At 35.9% G+C, this 11,670-nt stretch overlaps 1 protein-coding gene across 2 annotated transcripts; it reads right to left on the reverse strand.

Moving 5' to 3' along the window:
• Positions 1–2,631: 2,631 nt before the first annotated feature.
• snrnp48 (small nuclear ribonucleoprotein 48 (U11/U12)) lies at positions 2,632–10,338 on the reverse strand. 2 transcript variants are annotated; one of them, XM_007228854.4, is made up of 9 exons: positions 10,115–10,338; positions 8,776–8,883; positions 7,788–7,848; positions 7,584–7,664; positions 6,169–6,354; positions 5,283–5,404; positions 4,402–4,499; positions 3,603–3,728; positions 2,632–2,845 (listed from the first exon to the last, which is right to left on the reverse strand). In XM_007228854.4, exons 1-9 carry the CDS (start codon positions 10,259–10,261, stop codon positions 2,782–2,784), a joined length of 993 nt encoding a protein of 330 aa, XP_007228916.3. In that variant the 5' UTR covers positions 10,262–10,338; the 3' UTR covers positions 2,632–2,781. The 2 variants fall into 2 exon arrangements, with proteins under 2 accessions (XP_007228916.3, XP_007228915.3); XM_007228853.3 differs by having other exon boundaries at positions 8,776–8,889; positions 10,115–10,337.
• Positions 10,339–11,670: the final 1,332 nt, after the last annotated feature.

Here is an 11,670-nt window from a genome sequence, read left to right on the forward strand (position 1 = left end):
GAAAGAACAATGGATAAAGAACAGTAAAACAAATCTTAGCTTTATCAGCATTATCTGCTCTAGAAAGACCCTAAAAGTTCATTCAACAATGCTGCCGCATTTCCTTACAGTGACGTACAAGTTTTTCCACTAGTTTCTGCTTTTCCAAGGTTTGATTTTCATCAGGTTTGTGTAAAGAGCTTCAGAAGCCAGGTCCTTTGATGAGGCAGCATTGCTAAAATAGTTAGCATGGCCAGACTAGCAACCCACCCACTACACCAAAAATGGCACCCAGGTTCAAACCATGTTTATTGATACACGTAAACATGTGCAAATTACCTTTAGTGACCTTTGGTCTATTTACCAGTCATGTGACAACATCGCGTAACTTAATCAGGACGTGGTACCTCAAAGAACGGCTCAGGAACAGCAATACCTAAATAAGTTTTGAGGTGTAACCTTGTGTGTGATGTTAAACACTGGTCAGCGTGCTCATGGCAAGGCACGGTATTGGAAGACCAAAAGGGGTTGTGCAGGCATTTAATGCCAACTTTTCAAGCTATTTTACTGTCGCAGACAAATTTTGAGAGTCAGGAAAAAATCACGAAGTTCTTTCTAGAGACGTAAGAGCTGGTTTTATAATTGACTGATGATTGAATAACATTTACCAAATTGCAGTTAATCGAAAAATAAAATCATTTTCTACTGTTCTTCTGTTTGATAATAGTTAAATTCAACCAAAGGTGACTTTACAACCTAAACATGTTACTTAAATAATATGCATGCAGTGTCTGAATTATATATATATGACAAATACACAAATGACAAAAACTGAAATATTTAAAATAAAACAACAGATTTGATTATTGTTATTATTATTATTATTAATAATATGTATTGGCATGTCATTTCTTTTGTATATTTACAATTTATTAACTCTTCAAAAAAAACTCGCCTAGGGTCCTGTTTTTTTTTTGTTTTTTCCTACTAAAAAAAAATTAACTTTACATTTCAGAGAGATATTAGGCAGCTGTTAATACAAACATTGGAGAACCCAAACAAAAAAGTAGACATAATTTCTTTATCTATCTTTAATTAGAAACACACTTCGCGAGGGGGTGCTTTTAATGGCGGGGGTGCAGATTTTGGCACGCTTTTAAAATAAAAGTTTATTTTAAAACAATTTCTGCTTTTTCTGCTGTATCATTTTTTTTGCAATCCACCTATTTCTGATATCCCCCCGGTTCCTATGCCAATGGTTTCGATAATTCAGTGGTTAAGACAGTTTTAGTCAGATTTTTTCTCGTCCTGGCGTTCAAATAAAAACTGGAAGTCTTGAGACTTGGCTCACACAATTAGTGAAGCCAACAACGTCATCGACCAATAGGAGAGCTACAGGAAGCTGCAAGGCAAGAAAATATTACGTGACTGTTTACGAACAATTTGAATAAGAACACATTTTGCAGTTAATATGCCTTATATGGTTCTTACTTTAATATGTACAGTATTTTAAACACAGGTAGCACTGTAAAATTATATATAAAGTTATTTTATTTTGCACTACATTGTCTTCTTGTGCAATATTAATTGATATGATACAAACAAGTTTAATAAATACACAATACACATTTTGCAAGAATGTTTTTTATTGCATTAATTGTATCTAAAACAAAAGCAAATGTATAGCAGTGGAACTGTGCAAAAAAATGTCAAAAAGAAAATTATAGGCAGAGTTGAACACAAAATGTATTCTATTAAAAAAATATCAAAAACCGTCTGGCAGAAAAATAAATTGTTGATGGGAACAGGAGTTGTGAACCTTTGATAAATCACAGTATTGATATATAAACATTATTTGTAATTTAATATGTAATGTGTATTGTATGTAAAATCCACTAAAAACATGATGGCAAATCATCTCAGAAAGAATCTAGTTGCAGTCTTGCAAGTAGTGATCCCTAGTCTTGGTAAAATCTTAGCCTGTGACTAAAAGTCACATCTTTAGATGTGTGAAGGTGTTAGACTTTGGTCTGTTAAAAGTCTTTTCAGAGTCTTTTCTAAGTTGTGTGGTGTATGGACAGCATAACATTACTCGATCCACAGTATCAGGAGGGCAGTAATGATTGTGAGTAGCAGTTTCTGGCTAGATTTGTCCATGTAAACTTCTGTGGAAATCACAGACATTCAATTTAGAAGGCTGCACATCCTGCATTTCAGTACAGCATTCCCTAGCTAACATTTGACATGACGAAAGTCATGGGACACAATAGCATGCCAGAGTAATTCTATGCATTCTTTGTAGGAAGGACAGCAATGCTGACCCATGACCCTTCAGCAATTTATGGCTGCTGGGACAACAAAAACATGAAAGACTCCATGCTAAACACAATCATGAGAATATTAAGACTTAAGTAAGGAAAGAAAACAGGATATATATATATATATATATTTCCAAACTATGATTAGTTAGTCAATTTAGTTCAAATAACTGCTTTGTTATGCTGTTCTGTTTTCGTTATGTAAGTTGCATTTAACAGTCTTAAAATGACAATAAAACTGCTATTGACAATCATTTCTGGGCTGATGTAAAAAAATTCATGGCTGGCCCATGTCTGAATTTTAATAACATTACAAATTACAAAACAACTCACATTATTTAAGAAATGATTTTATTTTATTGTTCACATTCAAATTACACAAATTACATAGGCTCAGGTAAAGATTAATCACAAATACAGGATTATGCACTGTGCATGTCTGGTTTTATCACATGCTAATTCCTTCCCTAAACAATCAAATACTTCACGATTTACTTTTCTTCTTTTTCTTTTTCTTGTGGTGTTTTTCTTCAGGAGAGTGAGAATCCCTGTACAAATAAAACAGGAAACAATTACAAACATAGCACATCATTAAGGAAGCTGGGTAAATGCTAAAATGTACGCAATGGAGTGTAAAATGCTACAATTTTATTACTGTAGTTGTTTACAATGACATTCAATAGTATACTCTCTCCGGACGGGATTAGTTTCTCAGGGGGACGTCTGTGAGGAAATGTGCACACAGAGTAATTCTAGTGTGTGGCAGTAGACAAATAGCTCTTTTATTAAACTTGAGGTGACAAAACTCACAGTAGATAGTTCAGCCTGTAATTTTCTCAGAGGACATCTGAGAAAAACATGTATATGCTCGTTCTGGACGGGAATAAAATCAAAGATGACCCCACATAAATGAAAAAATTACCCAGGACCCCCTAAGAAACTAATCCCGCCCGGATAGGGCTTATGTCCCAGTTTCCCCAGACAGAGTTGATTAAGCCTAGTCTTGCACTACAAAACATTCTAAATTGAAGTCCTTCATTTAAAAGGAAAAATTAATCTAAGATTAGGCCATTAGTTCGCTCGACCACTCAGAGCCCCATATGAAGCTGTTTGAGGCTGCATCTATAGCCAACATGACTGTGCAAATGCAAACACACAGCTTGTCAGGTTCCTACACAGCACTACCAAATATACAAAGTTCATGGCCATGAAGGGCAAAGGTAAATGTCCAATCAGGACTGTACATATTTTAGTACATGCTTAAATAGATAAAAGTATGTTTGTGTGCATGTTTTAGTATCACACCTCTTCCTGCTTTTGCTGTCCTTTTCTCGGCTGCGTTTCCAATGGTGTTTGTAGCGGGAGCTGTTTTCCTCTCTGGAGCTGGTGCGGGACTCAACAGATGCGGAGCGGCCTTCACCAGACTGCTTCCTGTAGCACACAACCATGATAAATTAAGTCACAAATCCATCAAAAATATGACAAGACTGCACATCAATGACAAGACAAGGAAGAGGGTTCAGTTTCAAGTCTTTGGGTTTGTTGGCACCCATTTAGCTCATGAATAACACCCATGCTTACTAAATTAAACATAAGACATATGAAGTTTATAATTATTATCATAATTTAAACACACATTTACGGTCTTTAAGTATAAGAGATCTATCTAGATGGGGTTTATCTTTAAGTGTACCTAAGATGCATGTGACCCAGATATTAAAAAGGTTCCTTAAGGGTTCTAAAATAAAAGTAATGGAAGCACTATTCAGCAATATATAGATCCTTTTCTGGTTAGTGTTCCTACATTGTAGCCTTGTTATTTTCCACTTTGCAACAACTACAGTGCCTAGTATAGAAGGCTAACAAATGTAAACAGCTTTTTTTAAATTAAAAAACAGAAAATCAATGCAACAACAGGGAGTTGATTGTTGTATAACTGTAAATTTCCATTTGATACACAGCATTTAGGTTTGTGAATGTGATTTACCAGATTACTAAGTGTATCAGGTTATAATTTATATGTTAATCACACAAACAAATGAAACAGAATATAACATATAAGCTGCCTATTGATTTAAAAATTGCACGGTTGCCCTCTCATTACCGATGGAAGTGTTGTGATGTTTTGGACTCTTCCTTCCTCTCCTCCTGCCACAGTTTTGCTAGCTCTCCAGAGTGGACATCAATCACTTCACGAATAACCTGTTGAATACAGTGCCACACACATGAACAGAACAGTCCAGCAAATGCTTTACATGTCATGTTTAAATATTATATTATGCCCACTCAATATATCCATGAAACAAAGCATAACAACATGGCAAACACAGTATTTTTTTTTTTCAAACACAGTAAAATAATTATGACAAGCAGCCTGGCCAAATCTCAATGTTTTCTTTTTTAATGATTAAAAAAATAAATATAATTTTCCCAGAATATTTTTGGGATGAATATGCTGAGATAAGTATCCACACTTAGTAACCAATTAACTACTGGAATATTCAAATCACACAACTTCCAACACCATTGACTAATTCAATTAGGGATGCAATTCTGCCACCTACAGGACCCAGAGGGTAATGCAATTACAATTTCCTTGCACACACCACATCCAAACGTTCCAGAAATTCCTACTAATGGATCCATTATGGATAAATTATGTTGTACGATTTACTGCTGACGAATATGTGTAAATGTACATACACAGCTTGTTGAGTCCCTGTAGAGAGACTGTACTGAAATGTGTTTTCAGAAATGATGGAAATCCATCCAAAACTTTTAACATGAGGTGGAGTGGTGATCATCCCACCTGCCTGGCTTCACTAATACTGCTGCTGCTGAATGCAATATGCACAATTCGCATAGCAATGCTCGAAAATATAATAGAAAGCCTTCCAAAAACAAATCCTAAAAGGTTTGTATTATTAGGGATTTTTTTTTACGGTAAATTAAAAATAAAGGGTAAAAGAAAAATTAAATCCATACCTCAGTGTAAGATTTCTTGGTGATGTGAACGTTCTTTGCTCTGTAGGACTGGCGCCGTCTCCTATAGTCCCTCATCTCAGCTAAAACCTCAAGGTGAGACTTTGGTGCATTCTGCGCTTCATCTATATTTACAGAAATTTTGAGGAATTAAATCGAGAAGCAAAAAGCAAATCAAGTAAACAAATAGGTCAAACACATTCCTAATTTTAAAATCAACAATATGTGTAGCTAATTTGAGAAATTAAAAAAAAAAAAAAAAACAGTGTTGTTGGACTCATTTATATAATTTATTTTATAGTATAGCTTATGAAAAAATAAATAAATAAAAGAAATATCATTTGATTCATTTTGGTCTTATAGAAAAAGACAAAGAAATTAACAGGTAATTTCTAAAAAACTGGATTAGATTTACTAAGAGATGGATTATATACCAAGAACCTCCAAAACAGCAACTTTACAGTGGGGAGACAAAATGTTCTTATCTTTCAGTGAAAGTCAATGTAAAAAGAGTTTGTTTCAGGTAAGTGTGAAGAATTGCTTTTGGTCCATTCTTCAAGAAATTCTGACAATGTAAGGGACAGCTTGTGTGTTCAAATTATATAATAAACAAAAAATTGGTAAAAAATAAAAAATAAAAAAATGTAGTTACTTGTTTTTCATTGGACTGCGACAATTTTCGTCAGCATGGTTACAGGTCAACCAGAGGGTCGAAAAACTGTGCTAGATTAAACATTCACTCTTCAGGACTACAACCACTGAGTCATGAATGATTAAAATGTCAAATCTTCAGCCAGTATCACCCTATTGCTAAATATGGATATCAGTATTTATTGCTAATCATAACTAATGCACAAGGACACAACACATACTTTAGACAACATATTACCTTTCTTAAGCTTGGAGACAAGATCTACGTAAAGATCCTCGTTGCTGGATGACTGTGCCTGTGCACTCTGCTGTTTGGCCTTTTGTACAACGTGATCATACAGAGCCAACCGATCAGCCACTGTGAGGTCACATGTTGTTCGCTTGTAGTTCTGAGGCACATCCGCAGGTTCAGTGGAGTAATCGCCTGAGCACAAAACAGGGGGTTTATACACACACAGTCTCTTCAGAGGTTCTTTCTACCATTACACTGACATGTCATGCCATAAGACTTTTGCCATGACCCATGGAAGCCAAAGAACACTGCACTGACCTGTAGGGTGTATGTGGGTCTTACATGATTATGGATGTAGTTTCTGTCAGATTAAATTGTTTGTGTGGACAGTTCTAGCCAGATCCAGATCTAGCCTGGTCACTGCACTGTCTACTGTGGGTGGTAATGTAGATACTGCTATCCTATGACTACTACTTTTTTTTTAATTCATTTTCTCCCCAAATTTACAAGGCCAATTACCCAACCCGCTTATATGGTGCCCCAACACAAGGAGGTGAAGACTAGCACATGCTTCTCCAACACATGTGAAGTTGAATGACTCAGTTCCGATAAATCAGCTAACAGACTACTTGTGCTGAGAGTCATCACTTTGAAGTGATGTGGGGAGAGAGTGCCATCTACCAAGCCAGAGATAGCAAGGTCAATTATGCTCTCTCAGGGCTCCGGCAGCTGATGGAAAGCTACATGAACAGGATTCGAACCGGCGATCTCCTGATCATAGTGGCAGCGCTTAGCCCGCTGGACCACTGGGAGTCATCGCTATCCCATGACTTCTGACATGTCAGCGTTCTTCAATAATATAAAAACTTAGGTTGCACAAACAAATAATTAAATAAAAATGTACACATGAATAACAAGGGTATTCCCAACATGTAATGGGAGACCCAAGCCATCACATCAAAGATTCCAGGTTCTGTTACTCAGAATTTCTAATTTCCAAAGATGTTGAAGAATTCCCATTTAAAAGGATATTTTTAAAAGGATACAGCAAGTATGAGTGGAAATGTCTTGACCAGACATCCTCTAATACTCACCACTGTTACTAGAAACAAAAAACAAAACACAAATGAATGATTACAGTGTTGTCATCATATATTTTAGGGGATAAATTCTTGGGAAAAAAAGATGCAGATAACTAACACACCATGACTACCCAGACATTTTATTGTTACATAAAAAAAAGCAGGCAAATATTTCCTCGCCAATACAAAACTGAATTTAAATGGGTGGGGTTCAATTCAGATTGCACAAAAGTTATATTTTAAAGAACAAGATCCCCAAGAAATATATGTATATGAACTGCAAAGAACTCTACACATTAACAAAAGGTCAGGTTTGCATATCCTTCTTTAAGAGCTTACCTTGGCAATAGATTCCTGCGGAGGAGACTGCAGGGGCACCTGCCTGAGCCTGCAGGATAACTTGATGCTGTTCGTGTTTATCTGTTACATGAAGATCATTGTCAAATAAATTCCATATCTACAAACCTTTTAGACTTTTACTTATTTTACACATAAGCAGTCATCATAAAACTATGGGTACACTTGGAACATTCCTTAACTTACCCAGTTTTATGCTGGAAATATTTGTCCCCTCATAGCAAACTGATGGATCGTACATCTCTGCCTAAAGACAAGCAAAAAGCAAAGAAGTTTTGTAACTGAGAGTGACTGGTGAACATGCATAACTAAACATAACATGTTTTGCACCAAATGGCAAACCTAAAGTCCTTAAAAATGGCCAGTGCGCCAGTCAGATTGTAAGGAGAAATCTGTGGAAATCTGGAAAAGTAAGCTTACTGTCAAATAAACTGAAACGCTTTACTTACCCAAATAAACAGTTTTCAGGAGAGAAATCTGTGTAGATTAACATCCAGTGCTCAATTGAGAATTACAGTTTGTTACTTAGCTTAGCTTTACTTAACTTAGTTACACCACCACCCCCCAGTGGCGAATTAAAAGGAAAACATGGCAAAACCCCTGTTCCTTACTAGTGTCTCATAATTTGCCTTATAATCCAGTGTGCCTTATGTATGAAAAAAGATCTGAAAATAAATGTTCCTTGATAGTGCACCTTTTAATCTGGTGTGCCTTATAGCGCAAATAAATACAGTAAAATGTTAAAATTTTCTTCCTAAGATTAAAAACTCGAAGGTCTAGCCTAATGCTCCTAACACAGGATTTTGCTTGTCAAATGTTAGCTGTGCCTACAGGGACTAGATCCCATTATTTCCCCATTCAAAGTGGGGTCCAGACTAGAACACCATAACAACTAGCTAAACTGTTGCAACTAAACTGCAGTGAGATCCGAACCAGCGATCCTCGGATCATAGCAACAGCACCTCGGCCCACTGCACCACTTGGAGCTCTGCCTGCAAATGATTGTTTTAAATGGAGGCACATACACTGGCAACCCAACCACACATTAATGTGTGGTGGTACTCAAGAAGGCACTGTTCAGTATTTAATTATTATTATTCATTTAAAATCAAAATATATACAATGCTCATGTAAATGGATGTGGAGATTTTTTTATTACTGTATATTTGTTTACCTGCTCCTCCCTGGAGTATCCTAATTGGACGAGTTGGCACACTGCTTTATGTTTTTCCATGCTTCTGCTCGGAACTCTATGATTTGCATCAAAGGAGCACACCTCCATCTGTTCCTGTCGCAAAAAAAGAGTAATTAAATATTAAAAAGTAGTGTTAATTGGTGAGTCAGCTTAAACAGCCTATAATAAAATTGCCTCTAATAAAAATACTCTAAAAATACTGGCTTGTGAGCTTCAAGTTGTAGCTGTGTGTGTGTGTGTGTGTATTTGTATTTATTTATATTAATGTCAAGGCATTTTAGACTGTTGTGGGAAGCAGTTAATGTACACATAGGTAACTATATAGACCAACAGTGGAGGCAAAAAGATGAGCCTTTTTTTGTCAAATAGCAACTAACACTAATTATGAGCTAAATTTAGAAGACAAAAAAAGAAAGAAAAAGAGATACATTTCATTTGTATTTGTTTATGTACGTACACATTTAAACAGATTCTTTTGAAAGCCCTTAATGTAAATAATAATTGGTTGTCATATTAGAAAATTTAGAAAATTATTACATTACAAGTCTACAGGTATACAACCATTCCTTTCTAAGGGCCAAAACCATGTAGGAATTGAGTGTGTCTGAAATTGAGTTGTAAAGCTTAACCTACTTAGGTTCTCAGAAAACACATTTATGTGCCAACTGGAAATTAATTTTCAATATACTTCATATATTTCATTTTTACAGGTCACATATAAGTTAACAAATAAATTAATAAGATAAATTAATAGGTGTGAGAATAAGATCCTAATGTGTGGCCACAACTTACTAAGGTGGATAATTTAGTCGTAGGAATGACTTTTATGATCACGTATTAGGATTTTGTTCCCACGCTTTAATAAGTCCCGTCCACGCATTATTATTTTTTTGTACATTTTGTCACCTTAGGGTCTCCGTACTTTGTGCAGATGTTCTGCTGAATAGAACATACATCTATATTCAATGCAAACAAGACAGTTTACTCGCTGAGCAACATCTCAGTCTTTTAACACATTTTACCCGGTTTAACCATCCAGGCGGGGCACTAGGGTAAAATAACCTAACCGAGCTTAGCTCAGCTCAGCTAGAAGAGGCTAGGGAACTCCAGCGAGCTAACAAGCTAGCTAGTTAGCATAGTACACCATGTAGCTTAACTAGCTAACTAACTAACTAATTAATTAATTTACACTTTTAGACACCCCTGGGAAACTGCTTCTGCTTTTATGGACTCCATAAATCATACACTTTTAACGCTTCTCTCATTCTCCACCTCTATCCTGCTACAGTCAGTTTGCTTAGCATTAGCTAGCCTTTACCCGTGAGTCTGTTCCCCAGTTCGGCTCCCAGTCCAGCGCTGAAAACACCTCGGTGAGCTGTGTGCGACAGCTTTCGGTAAACTCCGTCAGCTCCTGTAAACTCCGCAACCGCTCCTCCAGCAACTCTGGAGAAAACCCTGCAGACATTTCTGCACACAAACACACACTCAGCACAGCACACACGCTCAGTAAACTCAGCTACACTAACGATTAGCTCACCACATAGTCTGTACAGGAGAGAACACCCACACAGAGAAGGTGCTCCGGGCTTGACTAAACACCAGAGGGCGCTCCCGAGAGAGCCCCAAATAAATGGGTTCATGTGGAGCATTTCAGCAAAATCATGAAATCATAGTATATAAATGTAAATATAAATATTTTAGTGTCGAATATTTTTAAACTTGTTATGGCGGTCTGGCTATAGCATCAGCTCACAAACCAGTCAGCACACATTAGCAGCAATGAAAATATGTTCATATGTTTCAAATAATTAAATTAGTCTTTCATGAAATTGTTAATCTGTTTCATATTGGTCACATTTTTGACATGCATCGAGCTGAGAAAACACCTAAGGATTATGCTGAAACTACAAAAACCAGGTTAGAAACTGTCCAACGGCAATCACTTCAAATTGACATCATATAAACAAATTTTACCCAGGACTTATTAAACCTTGGGAACAAGATTCTAATGCGTGGCCATGTGTTATTAAATGGGAACATGGTATTTGTAATGGGGATGACGTATTAAGTCATAGGGACAAGATATTTTTTGAATACTTTTTTGAATTATTTACAAGGTTTCTAAGCTGAAAATGGTTCCAAAATCATGTGACATTTAAAAAGCTTGTTTAAAAGCAAGTCCATTATTTTTTTCTCAAGAAAGTCTTTGTTTAAAAAAATGGTTGACTGCATGTTCAAATAATTGGTACTATGACAAAACATCACTCCTTTTACTGGCACTTATTCCTGTTACCCTTTATGTTATCAGTAACAGGAATGAAAGTAACAGGAATATGTTTTTAGCATGAAAATAGCTAAAAGGCTTCTTGTTGTAGATGTGACTTTTAGAATGTTTCAGATGGGCTAATGTGTTATGAGTGAAACCAAGAAACCAAGGGACACAACAAAATGTGTATTTTAACTTAAATATTATGAATTTATTATGAAGTATTTTTAAAGCATATATGGGATTTTGACTCACACAACAATCTCTGAAGGATTTTATTAAATTACATTTTATGGTAAAATTTATAGTTAGAGTGGGGACAGCTAACAAATGCTATTGTTTTGTGTTCTAAGTAGTTTGTATTAATATTGTTAATTACATATCTTACCTTTGCAATTAGGTAAATGTACAAGACACTATGCTTAATAATATAATGTATTTTAAAGTTATTTTGTGTCCACATTTATATGTAATTTCCTGGGGACAGAAATGGCACCGATTTGGTATTTATATAAATAAATAAAAAGGCAGAAAGTGGGCATTCTCTCCATAAACTGGCTATATGGGATGAAGGGACCCGTAAACCGGAAGCAGAATCCCCCGCTCTC

Source organism: Astyanax mexicanus, chromosome 6, assembly GCF_023375975.1.
Source record: "Astyanax mexicanus isolate ESR-SI-001 chromosome 6, AstMex3_surface, whole genome shotgun sequence".
NCBI lineage: Eukaryota > Metazoa > Chordata > Actinopteri > Characiformes > Acestrorhamphidae > Astyanax > Astyanax mexicanus.

Bases quoted from the DNA above. Each gene is read 5' to 3' on its own strand.
- snrnp48 (XM_007228853.3), bottom strand. From the start codon at position 10,261: ATGTCTGCAGGGTTTTCTCCAGAGTTGCTGGAGGAGCGGTTGCGGAGT. The intron at 7,665-7,787 runs GTAAGTTAAGGA...TTCATGTAACAG, and splicing joins TATTTCCAGCATAAAACTGG to ATAAACACGAACAGCATCAA. The intron at 3,729-4,401 runs GTAATGAGAGGG...TGTGTGCTACAG, and splicing joins ACATCACAACACTTCCATCG to GAAGCAGTCTGGTGAAGGCC.